This window comes from Buceros rhinoceros, unplaced genomic scaffold, assembly GCF_000710305.1.
Source record: "Buceros rhinoceros silvestris isolate BGI_N320 unplaced genomic scaffold, ASM71030v1 scaffold3412, whole genome shotgun sequence".
Classification (NCBI taxonomy): Eukaryota; Metazoa; Chordata; class Aves; order Bucerotiformes; family Bucerotidae; genus Buceros; species Buceros rhinoceros.
Window position 1 is genome coordinate 5,297 of NW_010399317.1, and position 19,265 is coordinate 24,561.

Sequence of the window (19,265 nt, forward strand, 5' to 3'; positions counted from 1 at the left end):
GGAAAGAGTCTGTCTTTCCCATTACCTCAGCACAAACAGAACACAGTGTGGACTCGGACCTGAGAAATTAGAAAGCAGGAATCTTCTTTCTCATCAGTAAAGGGGAAATTATCAACAGGGTTCCAGAAACCCACTAGCCTTTACCTGTGTCTAATTTGCCCTGCTAAAGCAATGTTGTGGTGTGCACAGCTCATTCACAAGACATCCACTTCTGATTGCCGGGCTGCTGAGGGCATTTGAAGAGCCTAAGACCTACTAAGCTAAAAAGCTGATTTCCGACCCCCGCCCTGCACTGTTTGAAAATTTTATTTCTAGAAACAATATTTGCTTATTTTTTTATAGCTTCACTTTCATTTCCATTTTTTAAATTATCAGGTTTTAAATATTAATCAAATCAGAACAAACATTCATCGTGAACTTAATGGTTTCTGCAGCCCCTTTAACTGTTGTGTTATGTCCCATTATGAAAACACACCCATGTAATCACAGTTTTATTGAGCTACACCACTCCCCGCTACCTCTTTCTATAGGACAGGGCAGAAAGTTCATTTTGGACAAGTAATTTTAATACATTCAATGCAAGAAAAACAAGGTGGGTTTTTTTATTGTACAAAATATTTTTTTATCATAAAGGGTGTTTTCTTTTCCTGGTTTTTACAGAGTCTGCATTTTAAGTGGATTGTAACTATCCACTAGGGATCGCCATAAGAAACTCTTTCACAGAAACACGGGGAAAATGGTAAATGTTAAATCATTTCAAATGAACAGGATGCTTTTTCTGTTGATGCCAGGTACCGAGTTCAGTAACAGGCCAAGGAATTGGAGACACAATGTTCTTTACCATTAGATTTAAGAGTTAGTCTGACCTGTTTCTGAGTTGGAAGGTACCAAAAGAAAACAAAAGGCTCTTTATAGGGGGCTTTTTTCTTTTTCTTTTTTTGGGGGGGCGGGGAGGGTGGGGTGGGTAGGTTGTGGTTTTCCCCCCCAGCCCGGTTCACATTTGATACCTCTAAAAAGACCTGGACTTTTGAGCTGTGCATAAACACCCCACCTCAGCTCCCAGAGCCAGTCTGCTTTACTTCACATTCCGTCTGCACTGGGGAGAAGTGAGTTCATAAAACCTCGTGGATTTAGGGCAGTATTCAGCATGCTAAGCAGAATCCTATGACTCTGACCACATATATGCCAAGAACCAGCTCTAGTGGTAATTAACGATAGCAGATAGTATTAACTCTCTGCAACCCCCTGAAAGGAGGCTGGAGTGAGATGGGAGTCAGTCTCTTCTCCCAAGTAACAAGTGACAGGATGAGAGGAAATGGTCTCAAGTTGCACCAGGGAAGGTTTAGGTTGGATATTAGGAAAAATTTCTTCACCAAAAGGGTTGTGAGACATTGGAACAAGCTGCCCATGGAAGTGGTGGAGTCCCCATCCTTGGAAGTGTTTAAAAGGTGTGTAGATGCGGCACTGAGGGACAGAAACAGCCTCAAGCTGTGCTGCGGGAGGTTTAAGTTGGACATGGGGAAGAATTTCTTCCTGGAAAGAGCTGTCAAGCCCTGGAACAGGCTGCCTGGGGAAGTGGTGGAGTCCCCATTTAAAAGAGGTGTCGATGTGGTGCTGAGGGACATGGTTTAGTGGTGACTTGGCAGTGTTAGGTTAATGGTTAGTCTCAATGATCTTACAGGTCTTTGCCAACCAAAACGATTCTGTGGTTCTGTGTGATTCTGTGAATTCAAGCCCTAATGGCATATTGGGTGTCTGTCCCACCAGCTTTCCTTTTCTGTCACAATGCTGAAACTTGGGGTCCACAACCTCCTTTCTCTTGAAAAAGCCTCTTTCATGTTCAAAACGAATTTGCAATAAACCTGCTCCCTGTGTTAAACAACTGCTTTCACGCCAGTCTAGGACCCAGCCAAGTCCACCAATAAGCTTCCTGAAATACGTGAAAGTCACCTGCACGGTGTCCTACCACACACTGCTGCTACACCACCAATGCACAGCATCCTCTCCTAGAGATGGAAAACACAGCTGCCTCTCCACATGTCTATTTACCCTTTTTGTTCAACACACCCATCTGCTGGCTCACATTGTATTTATACCCACCAGAGAGAACGTTGTGTGGTTTTGGGTGCAAAGGAGCCACCATAACAGAAACATCACACGAGTGACAAAAATCCTGTTTCCATGATTGTGACCAGCTTGTAAACACGGTTACTTGGGGACTAGAGCGTTTTTTCTGAGCTTTGGTGACAAGGAAACTCAAGCGTATACTCATTCAGTTCAAGCTTCTGTGGTCCTTGTCCATAACCAGAATGCTGGGTACAGCTCTTATTTTGGGGGAACTGTATGCTTGCCCCAAAAATTTCTCACTGCTTTATTCCGATCACTGCGTTAACATGCCATTGTCACAAACAGAGCTGGCACACAAAGATGAAAACCATGATGCAGGCAACCCCAATCAAATTTTACTGGCGGCATTTTTTAGGTCTCTTCCAACCAGATGATTCTATGATTCTATGACACATGAAGCTGGCAGGATGCTGAGAAGCTGCGTGAGCCTCTTCAACATACTGAAATGGTGGGACACGTGCGTATATCTGGTTAATGTGACACTTCACTAATTGCATTGACTGGAGGGGACACCCAACATCGTGCAGCTGATGGATTACTGTAAAACTCAATGACGTGAAGAACTTTAAACAAACAGAATCAGCAATGATTGTATTTGTTCTAAGCTTCGAAGTACATCCTTCATTTATCACATTTGTAACTCAAGTTAACATTATCCAGGTGCTAAGCTATTTAATACCACTTGTCCCTAGCAGAAACCTCAAAGCTGCTGCTTTTCTGAAGCCTGTGAACTGTAATTAGTAGTGCAAAGATGGGAATTCTGTGATCCCACTTGCTTAGAACTATTTAATAACCTGCCTACATTTTCCACACATCAAATAAATGAAGTGGAATACAAAATGTAACATCTGTTTCATTCTCTGTTTAACATTAGAGAGTTAGATTCTAAACAAATACATTTAGGAAGTCTTTTTAGAAATTTGTTAAGCTGAATGCAGCTAATCAAGGCAGCAAAAATCTTGTGTATTTCAAGAATGACCTCTTTGTTTGACCTGAAAATCATGTATATTATTTTAAGTTTCTGCACATGCAAAACCTCGATGATGAAAATCCCAGTCTTCTTCCCTTTTCTCTTCCTTTTCTTTATTAAAACTTCTCAGAAAGCAAATGCCTGTTTGGGAAATACAGCACATAAAAGGTTTCAGAGGAATGCTTTTAACACAAATAAAAGCTCCTCGGCAATCAGCGGTTAGTGAAGGTGTCAAACATCCCTGAGAGTTCTCCAGAGTTACCTTTGGATTAAGTATTAATTCACCAAAGCGAGGGCAGATGAACATTCTTACCTACAGACACGAGAATAACCTCAATTTCATCGGACATAATTTCCCAAAGCAAGTATTCTCTCAAATTTTCACTGGACTTTTGGTTATCTTACTCCAAAGTATAGAAGTACAATGACATTTTACTCTCCAATGCATACTACGTTTTGGAATACAGTTGCATACTGATGTAGAAGATATTTCTTCTGGAGAGTCTGATGGAAAACAAATTAAATGAATGAGCTGACAGTCTGGGGAGAAATGGTCAAATCCCAGACTGATACTGCTTCCCAGCAGACTGCCGAGCCAGACCTGGCACAAACCCGACAGCCATTTGAACACAGCATGCTGGCCAGGGTTCATCGAGCCATTCTCGCAGTCACTTCAACACCATAGGACGTGGTTCCACTCGCCTGCCTAGACCACTTGGCAGGAATAAACAACTTGAAACCCTTCCTTCTTTTTAATTATTTTTGCTGTCTCTCTCCAAAAAGATCCCACAGACCAGTAACTATTCCTCCCAAAAATGCTGGTCTGCGGTCTCACAAGAATAAACCCTGCCACCACCTTCCTGGTGAAGGTAGGAGCATCCCTCAGGGATGAGGCACGCCACATGAGCATGCCAGACTCCTACCTGCCACCCTCTGCATATCTTATTCCTGAAATATTCCCAGAGGCAATGCCACGTTGGAAACGTATTTTTCACTGCCTTCCGTGTCACAGTCTCTCTATCCTCTAATATAAATTCCTGGGATTCAGTAATGTCTCCAGCTCCTGTTTTCTGAACTACATCTGTGAAGTCCCAGTCACTAACTCTGTGTATTTTTAATCACCTTTTCCACTGATTTTTTTTTTCTCTGCTGTCAGGAAAACTACGCTTCTCCTCTCTGAATCACAACGACTTCAAAACATGATTTGAAAAGCAGTAGCAGCAAAGAAACCTACTGCAGTAGCAGCCAGATGCTTGGGTATGAGATCAGATGATATTCCAGGAGCTTACAGTTGTATGAGAGTTTTCATGTGATGGACTAGGAAGTCAGCACCTTTTTTTCCAGAATTAGTTGTCTATTATCAGCACTGCTAACACAGATCAGTGCTTCAAAAGATGCAACAAAAGACAAATGAGAACTGAATGAATGTTTTAAAGACTAAAAACAGGCAACGGGACTAAATAGTTATTGTAGGAGGGCACAATTGGCCATGTGCATTTAAAAAAAAAAAAATCTAAGAGGTTAAAAGGGATCATTTTAGTTACTCTTATTTAGGAAAAAAAAAAACCTCAGAAAATTTAACAAAAACACAAGAGGAAGCTTCCCGAGCATGAAATCCATGTGGTTTTGTAAACCCTGCCCCATTGTCCCTTTCTATGGGCAGTGCTGAAGTTGACAGTACACAAGACCAAACAGTACAGCCTACAGCTCAATTATGTACTGGCCGAAGACATGATCAAATGAACTACTACCAGAACCTAGCCTCAGACTGATGATTCAACAGCACCATCTAGCTAAAAAGCCAGGAACAGCTCTATCACTTGTTCTCTCAGGCACCAACTCAACACGAACTCCAGGAAAGAGCTTTAGAGCAACTGCTTCACCAGAGCAATATCCATCAGTATCAACTTTTACCTCTTCTCTTCTCCAAATAAAGTTTATAAAGACAAAAGTTATTCAAGCAGGAAAATGTTCACATCAGACACATTCATCAGAAATAGCCAACAGTGTTTCAATGATCTGTACATGGATGCTATAAGCTGCGTGTTTATAATAAATGGTATGTGATTCAGCAAGATGGATAAATCTGTAACTATTCCTAATGGATTGTCAGCGGGAAACTAAAGGTGTTTTCTACTTTAAGGATTAATTTTTATTCATTAACCTCAGCCCTTGCAATACATGGAAGAAATTTACATCCAGCCAAGCAGGCTTGGATCTCAGACAATCCCAAAGTTCAGAGAAGATACTCCCCCAAGTGTCTGATCTGCCATCCCAACTTTCTCAGCTTTCCGGAGAAGAAATGAAAAGGCTGGTCTGTGTGGCAGCATAAACCAGTATCACTGGATGCAAAAACAGAACATCAACCATATCCTGGGCTCATCCCCAGCAGTGTGGCCAGCAGGTTGAGAGAGGTGATTCTGCCCATCTGCCCCACTCTGGTGAGACCACCCCTGCAGTGCTGGATCCACCTCTGGGGCCGTCAGCACAGGGGAGACATGGACCCGTTCGAGCAGGTCCAGAGGAGGCCACAGGAATGATCTGAGGGCTGGAGCCCCTCTGCTGTGAGGACAGGCTGAGAAAGTTGGGGTGGTTCAGCCTGGAGAAGAGAAGGCTCTGGGGAGACCCTAGTGCAGCCTTCCAGTACTTAAAGGGTACTGTAAGAAAGATGGGGACAGACTTTTTAACAGTGCCTGTTGTGACAAGACAAGGGGTGATGGGTTTAAACTAAAAGAGGGAGATTCAGGCTAGATCTAAGGAAGAAATTTTTTATGCTCAGGGTGGTAAGAAACCTGCACAGGTTGCCCAGAGAGGCAATAGGTGCCTCATCCCTGGTAACATTCCAGGTCAGGTTCGATGAGGCTCTGAGCAACCTGATCTAGTTGAAGATGTCCTCGCTCGCTGCAAGGGACTAGATGACCTTTGAAGGTCCCTGCCAACCCAAACCATTCTATATGGTACTACCTCTATTTAAGAGGAGAGAATTGTTGGGCCTATCCTCCCAAAATTCCAATCCTAAAGTTAACACTGTGTCACTTTTGCTGTGGATTGTAGAGGTGGTCACAAAGTCATACAAGTTCTAGATAAGTCCAAGTTTTAAAACAGTCTACCACCTACCACGGTTTTAGTCCCTCTAGGACATTTTCTTTCCTGCTGTACACTTTGCTCATAGCCTAATATCATTACTCCTTGCCAAATTACTATAACTGACAAAGCCAGAAGAGGTAGTCAAGTGGTCAAGGCTTCAAAAGTCACTACTGATTTCAGACAGCTATTTGGAAGAGCCTGATGCTCTCTAAAAAGATGGACTCTTGAAGTCCAAGTTGCAGCATCTTAAAACAGTATGCCAATATATAGATCTCTCCTGAAAAATAACACAGGTGGTAAAAACCTACAATACCAAATTAACATTAAAAAACCGAGAAGATGTGATTGGAACTGAAGATCTAGGAGTTCACAAAAAGCAGTCAGCTTTCCAGAACATTACGAACCTGTCTGTATTTTCATATCAGCACTCCACAATGTATTCTCAGTTCCTCCTCACCAGCACAAACTACCTTAGTGATTTAGAAACTTTCTAAAGGGCCATTGGATCAGAAAAGTCCATCTAAATGCTCTGCTTTTTGCTGCTGCTTAGAATCAAATGGAATCATTGAATAGTTTTGGTTGGAAGAGACCTTTAAGATTACCCAGTCCAATCATTAACCCAGCACTGCCAGGTCACCACGAAACCATGTCTCTCAGCACCATATCATCAAGGCGTCTTTTAAACCCCTCCAGGGATGGGGACTCCCACCACTGCCCTGGGCAGCCCGGGCCGGGCCTTCACAACCATTTCAGGAAAGAAATTCTTCCTCAGGTCCAACCTAAACCTCCCCTGGTAAAACACCAGGCTGTTTTCTCTCATCCTGTCACTTGTTGCTTGGAAGAAGAGACCAACCTCCTTTCAAGTTGTTGAGTTACCCAGTCCAATCATTAACCCAGCACTGCCAGGTCACCACGAAACCATGTCTCTCAGCACCATATCATCAAGGCGTCTTTTAAACCCCTCCAGGGATGGGGACTCCCACCACTGCCCTGGGCAGCCCGGGCCGGGCCTTCACAACCATTTCAGGAAAGAAATTCTTCCTCAGGTCCAACCTAAACCTCCCCTGGTAAAACACCAGGCTGTTTTCTCTCATCCTGTCACTTGTTGCTTGGAAGAAGAGACCAACCTCCTTTCAAGTTGTTGAGAGTGAGATGGTCTCCCCTAAGAAAGGGAGGAAGGTCTTCTTTTCTCCAGGCTAAAGACCTCCAGTTCCCTCAGCTGTTCCTCATCGGACTTGTGCTCCAGATCGTTCACCAGCTTCACTGCCCTTCTCTGGACAGTGCCCTTCTCTCCAGCACCTCAATGTCCTTCTTGGAGTAAAGGGCCCAAAACTGGACACAGTATTCAAGGTGCAGCCTCCTCAGTGCTGAGTACAGGGGGATGATCCCTGCCCTGGTCTTGCTGGCCACACTGTTGCTGATACAAGCCAGGATGCTGTTGGCCTTCTTGGCCACCTGGGCACACTGCTGGCTCATCTTCAGCTGCTGTTAACCAACACTCCCAGGTCCTTTTCCACCAGGCATTTTCCAGCCACTCTTCTCCCAGCCTGTGGCATTGCAGGGGGTTGTTGTGACCCAAGGGCAGGGCCCAGCACTTGGCCTTGTTGAACCTCAGCCCACCAGCTTCACTCCACTGATCCAGCCTGTCCAGATCCCTCTGCAGACTCCTTACCCTCAAATAGATCAAGACACCCACGTAACTTGGTGTGGTCTACAAACTTACTGAGTGTAAGTTCTCGCAACATGAGCTTTGCAAGGCTGAAAAAGCAAGAGCTCTCCAGTTCTAACAGTTGTAACAGGAAGACACTGAAATTAGTGGGTTTGACTTTTTGCTTTTGGTTTGTGATCACTGTTAGACCCTTTCCAGACCCTAAGTGATCAAAACAACAAATCCAACAACAACAACAAAAAAACCCAGAAAAAGCAAAAACTACTTATCCCTTTCCTAACTACTGATTGTGGGAAAAAAAAAAACAAATCAAATCACTTCATAGACTTAGACCTGACTGTTAGGACCTTACTAGAGAAATATTTGGTGAATCGAAAATACTTTATATGGTTAACTGCACCAGAGATCACTTTTTTTTTTTTTTAGGCCATGATAATGATGGCTTAGCAATAGGATTTACTGCTCTCCAAATGCCCAGAGGACAAGTAAGATTGAAACACTGCTGGTGTGGCTGTGCAAATGCACAGTGTGTCCTCCTACATCTAGGGCAAGGCTGAAATCAGCATGCTTTGGTCTGGAAAACAAAAGAATAGGCTAAAGAAGGCTCCCTGGAAAACTGTACTGAAATAGTGAGAGAAAAAGACAAACCACAAAAAAGGTGAGGAAGACAAAGCACTACATGGAGAAGGTAACAAAATCTGGCAGACTAATAGAGAAAAAAAAAGCAGCGTAAGTAATCAAGGAAGGAAGCTTGATCGTAAATGAAAAAAAACACATTTAAGGCAGACAAGGTCATGATGACAATATTTAATAGTCACAGTTCTTTGAAGGCCATTATCATCTTACCCTCTCCGTCATCTTTGAGGATTTTTGTGATGCCTCATAATCCTTCTTTGTTTCCAGGATTCTTTTTACAAGTCCACCTGTTGAAAAATCAGTGTCTTTCTCAGCACTGGTTAGCACTAAAATGTCATTTTAATTATTCAGACAATAAAATCAAACCCAACTGCTTAACTTTAATACAAGCCACTTTTAGAGCAACATGAACAGCATTTTAATATTTATTTTGATTACTCAAATACAAGGTATTTGTTCTTTCATCTGTTTTCTACAGTGTCCTCTAAATCAGACTGTATCATCAGTATCATTTACTGAACAACTCTTGGTACAGGACCAGGTCCTAGGGCTGTATTAACAGAAAGGTTTTTCCTTCACACCCCTCTTTTGGAAGAAATCAAGAACTGGACGATAGGTCCAGATACTACTTTGTGAGGAATTTTTGGATGCCTGAATCACATCTACTGTAACCATAACGGAGGCCCCTAAATCAGAGATCTGAAGTTACAAATAAGCATAAATGTTGTTAAGAACCAGTCCATCGACTTTTATAAAAGCTTTTCCATAACTTGCCTTGGACAACCAACCACATCTCATATCTCAGAGATGTCAAGCTGTATCTCACGCCTTATTAGTTTTGTGCAGAATTTTAAATCCTGCTGATATTAAAGGCGTACAGAAAACCTGTACTTATCAACAGTTGTAAATCCAGCTGCATTAGTAAACAGATTGCATTTGATAACAAATTGCTGGGTTTCTTGCAAGCTCCTGCCCTCAGGAGGTATTGTGCTGCTTTATTCAGCATTTTAAGTGCATTTTACGTTCAGCATTTGGTTTAAATCCATGGTTGTGTTCTCTCTCTATATATAAATGTATGTAGAAGCAAACATACCATGCTTCTGATCTTCAACCAGCTCCGCTTCTGGCTCCTACACATGTAGGAAGACAGATTTAGTTGCAAAAAATTGGCTTTGTTGTAATATACAACTATTCAAACAGTAGCTAGAAGCTACTTAAACAAGTAAGTTACAAAGAAAGTATGGGAAAAGGTTCTATAATTTGCAACCTGAACAGACCATTTCCATATCCAGCTTTTCTGGCAGCGGCACTGCTGCCTCCACCACAAACTGGTCATCATCATCATCAGAAATCTGCTGGTCTACGATCACATTTGAGACTGTTTTGCCACTACCACTCCTGTAGGAGACACAATGAAAATGGAAACTATTAAAATCTGTCCACTCTGATTAAAATCTATTCAGACTAGAAGAGACAGCAGGACCCTCCCTTCCTCCTACAAAATAAAGCAGCATCAACTAAAAGCACATCAGATTCTGTTGTTTCCATTCACAGCCCCACTCCTGAAAACAGCCATTCTTCTGTCGCAAAAGGGCGCGTATTTTCCTTCTAAACACAATGCTTCAGTGACTGGCACTTATCAGAGATTGATGAAGCCATTTTGTCTGTAGTTTAAAATGGCTGTTTCAGCCTTTTTTTTGGAACATGGGATATTCACTGCACATTTTACAGATCTCTTCTAGTGGCAGTTTAGATTAACGCTCTAGGGTTATCAGTTGCAGAGTTCCCAAAGGCAAAACAGATGAAATCATGGTTTTGAACTTCCAGATGTGACTACCAACCACTCTGAATTTGCAGAAACAATAAAACAGGCTTGAATTTCCCAGTCCGAAACACTGAGCAGTGAGGAGACCCATCCCGAAGCTGTTCAGCAGCAGGTGAGGCACCAAAGACCTGAGAAAAGCATGGCACAAGAGCTAGAAACGTCTGCTCTGCGTGTCCCACATTCCTCACCTTTCAGGAAGTAAGATCTCCGTGCTTTCTCGACGTTTTACTCGGGGCGGTGCTGGCCTCGCACTGCTAGGACGGGGAATATGTCTGCAAAAACAAAGAGGCTTTTTCATTTACACTACAAAAGGAAGCCTGACGGATCCTCCAAAGGAACAGACATGCACACGAACTGAGTAACTTAGCGAACACTGAAAACATCCCCAATATACAATCCAACATCACAATACTTGCTTATCTTAGTAGGAGTCTAGGAAAATCTACAAAATATGTCCTACACCAAAAAGGAGAAAAAAAAGTGATTCCATGTAAAACCACATCTTGATTTGTCTCACCAAAAATAAAACCTGAATACAGCACAGTTATTTTCCATTAACCACAAATATAGCATTAACAGTACATGCTGCAACGTAAATGGAAAAAAAAAAAAAAAAAGGATCTTCCCAAGTGATACAATTGCACAAACCTTCACTGGGCAAAATAAAAATAAACTGGGATTTAAAAGACAAATTCTTCTTATCCATAACACCATACTTATGAAATACACATACGAGATGCCATGTTCTTCTCCACACGTCCCTCGTATTTTAATAACATTACATCGAAGCACTTTATGGATGAAGTAAATGACCCTGAAATAGTTCATGATGTTGAAGTTTTCTTTACAGAAGGAAATGAAGGTGAATAAAGGGAAACCATACGCAGGATAATATTATTTGGTACCACTAACAGAACCATACTGCTCCAAGTTTCCTTCCTGCTTTCAACTAGACTATATTACCTCCAGACACATCATAATTTGATTCAACAGAATAAAGGATATTTGATTCAAACAGAATAAAGTACAGGAACAAACCTTTGGATGGCCTGAGGTGGGAGATCATTTGGGACTTCACCATTTTCAGATATTTCAGGCTTTTCAGGAGCCACATTCTCTGCTTCTGCTTCTATTAAACAAAACACTCAATGTGGACTTAGTTGGCAAGGCAAATCTAACTGTTCTTACAACAGCATTATGTGTGTTCATGAGACCAACTTTTTAAGTTAGAAATAAAATTCTATAACCTTATATAAAAGTTGCAAACTTCCAGTTTTTAAACACCTTGTAGCATTCACAGTTCAAAAGGGACACTGAAAAAAACATTTCCAATATCTTTATTTATTTGTTTCTTAATAATGTGAAATTTCCTCATCTGTGAAAACGAAATCATCTCACTCACTTTTTCCATAATTGCATGGTAGCATCTGCAATACATCATAGAATCACAGAATGGTTTGGGGTTGGAAAGGACCTTCAAAGGCCATCCAGTCCAAACCCCCTGCACTGAGCAGGGACATCTTCAACTAGAGCAGGTTGCTCAGAGCCCCGAACAACGTGAGCTGGTTGCTCATTATAAGTGGAAAATTTGTATTAAAAAAATACATTCTCAATGCTGGGTTTTTTTAAACCTTTCTTTTGTTTACCTTAACTTCTTATTTTTCTCTCTGGTATTCTTAGTTGACCCAGATTTGCGCAGGGGATCCAAATGGATGACTTCCACCTATACGTCCATTTCAACACCAAGGATTCAATGATTTGAGGGCTTCTTCTGTAATCTCACCGTAGTTATGCTCTCCATAGGGCTTGCTCCATTTGCAATTTAAAACCACTCCTTCCCAGCTGACAAGTTTCGCACTGAGTTACTCTGACCCACACCTACCAAGCTCAGGTCAGACCAGTGTTGGTCATGGCAGAGAACAAGATGAATGACATCTTTGCCTTGACATTCTTACTGTGCAGGATTACAGACCTTACCCACCGCCTTCTGCTTTAGCATTTCTACAAATAATTTTGGTAGGTAAAAAGCATTAGATGTTCTTGGATTCCATCTAGATTCCATCTAGATTCCATCTTGCTCAGATGAATAATCTGTCAGTGAGTATTTCTATGTAATGCCACACATGGAAAAAACTCTCCTAACACTAGTGTCCACTTCAGCATTCTTCTGCTCTGAAATCACCAACAAATGGCACTGTTGATACAAGCCAAGGCAGCTGGGCTTTTAGCAGCCCAGATTCCAGCAAAGAAACACAAGTATCTTTCCTAGAGTCTACTTTCCTAATGGGTTTGTGCGTGTTCTCTGAACAGCCATTTCACAGGCAGGACTTTCTCGGTAAAAACTACTGTATGCACACTACATTTTTTTACAGCATATTAATTCTACACACGGTCCACTGGAGAACGTAAGAAGATACATAAATTCACTTCACAACCATAAACACTTTGTTAAGTTTTCCTTCAATCTTACTGGTACAGGAACAACCATTAGGCACCAAACCATCCTACGGTTGTTGGGACGTGAGCTAGAGTGGTCCCAACGTTGCGCCAGGGGAGGTTTAGGTTGGACATGAGGAACAATTTCTTCCCTGTTGAGGTTGTGAAGCCCTGGCCCAGGCTGCCCAGGGCAGCAGTGGAATTCCCATCCCTGGAGGGATTTAAAAGATGTGTCAATGTGGTGCTGAGGGACATGGTTTAATGGTGACTTGTCAGTGTTGGGTTAACAGTTGGACTGGATGATCTTAAAGGTCTCTTCCAAGCAAAACGATTCTGTGATTCTAAGACCAAGCCAGAAAGAGAGCATCACTTTGAGTACTGGCTGCACCAGGAGCTTCTTGCACTTCCTTGGGTACCTAATTTGCATTCTTGATTTCAAAATTTCCCTTCCCCACAGCGAAAGACACCTTCCCACATAATGGAGACTGCAAAAGTAAGGAGAAATGAAAACAGAGTTCTGCCCCTTAATAAAATACTTGATTTTGCATAAAGGCTCTTCTTGGAGCCTGCACATGCAATTACAGGAGCCGAAACAGCTCACCAGTGACCAGGTAAGTCAGACCAAACGAAGACCTCTAGCAGCCTTTATCGGAGAGGCATGAGCACGTCCAGGATTTTTACTATTTGATGTGTTGCTTCAGTCTGTTAATAGTATAGCTTCACTCCTCATACTAAAAAGCCATCGCTGCCCTTTGGGACAGCAGGTTGCTGCAGGCTTGTGGGAAACATGCAGAGTCCTCCCTTGCCTCTCTACACACCCAGCTCCCAGGAAACGACACCTGCAAGAACCACTGGTTTTGTTTTCAAAGAAATAGCTCCCATTAAGCAAGGAGGGCAGCTTTTGGAGCAGTTATTGGCCATAGTCAAGGTCTCAGCTGATTTCTTGCTCTCACTACATCCCAACACGCATCACACTGACATAACAGCTGCTCAGGAGATAGAAAGTCAACAGCTGCAAGGAGTCCTGCCAGCATTCATTTACTCTGCATGAAAAAGAGCATCCCTAAAATCTCACTTCCCTGGTTCACCCTGGCCCCACAGAGCAGTGTCGGTATCATAGCTCAGTGCTGTGACACCTGCAAACGGAGAGGCGCTCCGGGGACCTCCACCTATACCACATTTCCAGAAGATTTTCAGATTCGCTGCCTATTACTGGCCAAATTATCCAGTTATTTGAGGACAGGTTTGGTGGATCGTTTTTCACTTTTAATATGAAGAGAAGCCACAAACACAACAAGTAATAGAAGGAGGGAAACGAAGTCATGTGCTGACATACAGAAAATGGAAAACGTACATTTTATTAATGTGGTTATTGCAATAACTTGTAATATATAACTTGCAATAACTTGTAATATATCACAAAAAGTTCCCCACAGGCTCTGCTTATTTTCAAGTTAGAACCATAAAATGCTAATAAACTATTACTACCTTTTTCCCCCCCCAACACAAAGCACTTTAATAGATGGCTTTTTGGTATAAATTGAAACTACTCAGATAAAGTCTACTCAAAGCATTCAAAACCGATTATATTTTGTTACAGTTAAAAATTCTTTAACACAAAGCATAAAAGGAAAAAAGCACTGAACTAGAGATGTGCTTTTTTATTATTATTAAAAACCACTGTTTTTTCTATGAGAAGTTTTTAACTGTCATTCAGTGCCTGTCTTTTGTCACTCTAATTCTGGCAAAGTCTCCTGGAAATAACAAAGACACAAATAACAAAGACTTCTTTTTCAGAGAAGTTCTAAAAATTCTCTAAGAATCATCTGACGAAGTTGGACATGAAGAATGCAACAAGAAGCTTCTTACTTGGGAACTACTACTGTGGCTGGGAGAACGGGGACAAACCCATCAGGGAGCACTTCCAACAAACTCACACTTCTGCGCTGAAGACACCGATGTTCTGCTCACTCAACTGAACATGCTCAACAGAAAAGGAATTTTTTAAAAAGTCAAAAGACAGTAGAGGATCAAAATGGTGGTTTTGACTAACTGTCTGAGTAGACACTCCTGAGAGTCAAATGAGATATGTAAAGGTGAATTGTATAAATCTGAGAGGCGAAGCCACGTCAATCTACCTTGGACTAGGGAAGCGCAGGGACTGCTCACCCCTCAAAGTAAGTTTACACAGTCCACAAATATAAAAAGTAAAGGTCCAGAGGAAATGCAGAAGCAGTTCACAGAATGTGACACCTTTTTTTTTTTTTTTTTTTTTTTTTTTTTTTTTTTTTTTTTTTTTTTTTTGTTTGAGTAGTCCAAAGTACATCCTGAAGCCTTGAAAACCTTGTGGCAGCACCGTCTTCAGCTCATCTCTGACCAACCTGCTCCAAAGGTAGGTCTGGAGTTGCGGAAGGGCAGTGACTGTGCTCTTCAAGCAGTTTGGACACCTAGTTTCCATTTAATTCCACTGGAGTTAGCTGGAGTATTTAATATTTTATATATAATGTCAGTTCTCTACAGATGAGTGGTAGGTGGCTGTTGATGGCTCAGTGGAAGGACGGACAACAGCTTAAAGTTACTTTGAGATAAACTTTAGAAAGGAGCTCGGCATTACTCCTTCCAGAGCAGTGAACCTCAATGTAATTACTAAAACCGTGAGAAGATAAACTGCACCAGTGAAACTCCCCCAAAAAATCATTTTAAAATTTAGTAAGGTTTAGAAAAATCTTAATGTAATCATCAGCTTTTGAAAAAGCCTCATGCAAACCTGTGCTTTTCTAGAGTGACTGTGAAATTCAGCTGTTCCTCCCTTCTTGCCATAGTGGCTGTGTTGAAGTGTACACACCTAAAGAGAGTGAAACCTAAATGATTTGGGGGGTGCGTGAGCAAATAGTTGAAGCAGGCCAAAACAACACCCTTCTGCCAGAAAGCTTTAAACAGATGCTTCTTATATAAGAAGCTACCATGAACTAGCCAGTGAGGAAAAAACTCAATGGAAAGGCTCAGAGCCTCAATGCTCAGAAAACAAATATAAGACTGAAGCAGAATGCAGAAATAATACTCTGGAAGATCCAGGAAAATAAGTTTATTTCAGCCAGTAAACAGCGATTTTAAAATCCTATAAATTATTCTTCTTTTGGAAACTTTCACTTTCAGTTAAAGACACAAGAACACAGCAAGAAGGGACAGGACATCCCAGTCTTCTGATTACTCCAAAGAGCATCCAACTTAGCTACCTGCAATGGCTGTTCTTATTGACTGTCATTTAACATTCCAACTGCAAAAGCTACGAAATGTGCCAGTGATGATTTCAGCTCTGTAAGAACTTACAGAAAATTAAAGTTTGCTAAAGCACTACTGTGTTACACTATCTAACTGAAATTAAAGAATGGTAAAGATAATATTTGGTTCTTATACCAATCCAAATCCATCATGAACCTGCGGGTACTCCTCTTACATACATTCGAATTCTAAAAAGGGGAACATAACATTATATTCCACAACAGATACATTCCAATAGACAAGACAGCTCCAAAAGGTTAAAAGGAATTAGCGTGCAAGTTCTCCCAGTTGTGTAAGGTCACACAAATGTCTTGGCCAACCATCTACATTTCATTAGACTGACACAGCTATGAGGCCCTGAAGGCCACAGGTGGGCTGGGAAACAGCCTTTGACCTCCCACATGCAGGGTATCAACTCTCCCAACTGGGTCAAGCATCTGGAGCTGGAGAAAACAAAAAGGCGCTTTTTTGCTTAAACCTCTGTTCTTCCCCCTACATTGTGCTTCTACGGCTCCATATACACTGTAGCTGGATGCAAATGCCTCACTAACCATGTATGTCTTGGGAGCTATATACAACTTGGGAAAAAATGGAGAAATAAAAATGCAGAGATGGAATTTTCCTCTGAATTCCTGTAAAATGCAAAGTCTAAATGAGACTCCCAAATACTTGTACAAATAGGCAACGAGCAATGATTCAGTTCTTACATAGGACAAGTCAGACAGGGATTCAGGTGCACTGCAGCAGCCCTGCATTCTCCTTGGGACACTGTAAGCACTGGTCTCTTGGAAAATTTGCATAAGATTAAGGAAAGAGAAAAAAAGAACAACGTTTTATCAGGGAACATACATTTTTCAAAGAGGGACATTAGTGACAAGATGCGATTCAAACACCAGGCAGCAGCTGGATTAAGTGTAAATCACCCTCCTGAAATCATATAGCTGAGTGGATTCACGTTCGAGCCCGAAATGTTCAAGTTAGACTTTCCAAGGCAAGTTTTCACTCTCCCTACCTTTCTGTTTTACAGCGAGTCCTGGTTCACCTTTCTCTTGTGGCTTAGGGACACTGTCCTTTGAAATCCTATCTGCCACACTCTTCGTTTCCACAGTTCCTATAACAAAACAATTCATAGTCAAATGAAACCAAAAATACCATAAAACTTGAAAATAAAAAGCTGTGCTAAATACCTGTTACGCTTACTATTTAAGGGCTGTTCTAGTTTAGTAAACCATCCTGACTGCAAATAAATAACATCCCAAATTCACCAAGACTTTTTATATGGCCGCTGATTGAACTCCTCAGGTTACTGCAGACTACTGGCAACTTCTTTCAATTCAGAGAAATTATTTATTAGCCTGATAGCTGGTAAAACAATACAATATTTACCTAATAAAGTCTCAGTAATTGGTAAAATACACAACACTGTTTGTATACAACTTGGAATGAATAACGCACTTTGGATTGTTTCAAAGGCTGCAGGTTTAAATACTTTTCATACTAAAGTCACTAAATTTCAAGGAAAAAAAAAAAAGCTGGTTTCTGGTAGCTGAACTCCACAACTTAATAACAATACCATAGAAGAGCCTAGTCCACAAATGCTCTTCACTTTTGATGCCACCTAAACCAGTTTTATTTTGGGGGAAAAAATAAAAGATCATTTCATCTACCAAGTAAATTAATTCTGCCAGTCACAATAGGATGATGTTGACAAAGCAAAGTGGAAGAAAGCTGAAATATTCAGGTATGCATCCAATTTCTGAATTATCTCCCAGGCAAGATAATAGATTCAGAAAGCGCACGCATGTTTGAGACAGAGGTACCCAAAGGGCTGATCCCAGGAACTGAACACAGCACTTCCAAATCTCCTTAGCTGCAAACACGTAACTGAGGTGTAAAGGTAAAGAACAGATTCCCAGGGCTCCTGCCTACAGCCAGGACACCACAGGTAACATTTCCACCACCAGAACAAATGAGCAAGCAGTTCTACTAGCACACGGAAAGATTTACTAGACAGAGCCCTGACTAGTTGAAATATCCAACACTTCCAAAACCAGTGATTAAATTACTGCAGGCAGAATGAAGCTGAAGCTTCAAGGACACACAGGTCAGTTACAGAGGATCTATGTCTCTACCCATGCCATGGGAAGCCCATATATAGTCCACAACAGCAGATATACTGAGTTCTACTAGTTTAGGAGGAGATTAACACTCAGAGAGAAAGGTCTGATTTTAAAGAAGGGATGATCTTATAAAATCGGGTATGTCTGGTCACTGTAGTTTAATGCCAGTTCAGGCTATAAAACAAATATTCAAATCTTGGGAAATAAAAGAAGTTATAGGATCAGCTAAGGATCACTAAGTAGTAAAATAAGACCATGTTTAATGGAATCCAGACAATGTTTTTCAGCTGCAAAATTATTAAAACCTTGCAGCATGTAAGTGCATGAGATGTGATGTAAAATTTTCTATTTTCAAGCACCAACTTGAATTAAGCTCCTAAGTCAACATATATTCACATCCAAAGTGCCAGATCTCTTTTCCAAGGTATTTAAGGTGCCTAAACATCTTTTGGATTTTTCCCCAGAGTCCTTTTGAAAATGTGGCTATTGATTGTTCTGAAAACACTACCCAAGCTCTGAGAGCGCTTCAGTGTTTTGCTTCAGACGCATGGAAACCTACTGAAACAGAAACCCAAAGAAAACATGGATGCTTGGGAAGACACTCAGCATGGGTACCAGCCAGCATTATTCCTATGTGCGTCTCTAGGCTGCTACTCCTGGCTTTCTTACACAAAGGGCTAGCAGTCCTGTGTTTAGATTCCTTCCTTCCTGATGTGGAAGTATTAAGTACTTGGGATATTCTGAAGAGAATCTAGCTGCCAGTTCGTATGCGAACACGGTATTGAATACACTTACGTATGTATTGAATATACTTCCATACAAAAGCTGGTGACATAATCAATTGCAATGATGCACCTTTGCAAATAGAATAATTCACTTATTTGCAAAGCCTGGTGTAACTGTCTACTAAACTCAGTTAAAACCATCTCAGGACTAAAATGTTCACTTAAAACTTGTCAATATATGTGTATCAACACAGACTTTGCACCGAGGCAAGGACAAGATGACTATGGAGCTACCTCCTTGTTTGCTGTCAAGTCTCAGTCACTGCTACCAGGAGCGACTCCTGGCTGGCACAAAGGGATGGGCCTTTTACAGCATCTGATTTCCTGC

At 41.4% G+C, this 19,265-nt stretch overlaps 1 protein-coding gene across 1 annotated transcript in view; it reads right to left on the reverse strand.

Moving 5' to 3' along the window:
- The window catches only part of LOC104489260 (TRAF3-interacting protein 1-like), a gene marked incomplete at both ends in the record, with an annotated part of 42,924 nt that overhangs the window by 4,607 nt on the left and 19,052 nt on the right, over nt 1-19,265 (reverse strand). The window contains 6 exons of the mRNA XM_010131402.1: nt 8,700-8,776; nt 9,583-9,619; nt 9,767-9,887; nt 10,503-10,586; nt 11,353-11,443; nt 17,045-17,143. Of these exons, the coding sequence (XP_010129704.1) occupies nt 8,700-8,776; nt 9,583-9,619; nt 9,767-9,887; nt 10,503-10,586; nt 11,353-11,443; nt 17,045-17,143 (509 nt within the window). The remainder of the gene's footprint in view (nt 1-8,699; nt 8,777-9,582; nt 9,620-9,766; nt 9,888-10,502; nt 10,587-11,352; nt 11,444-17,044; nt 17,144-19,265) is intronic.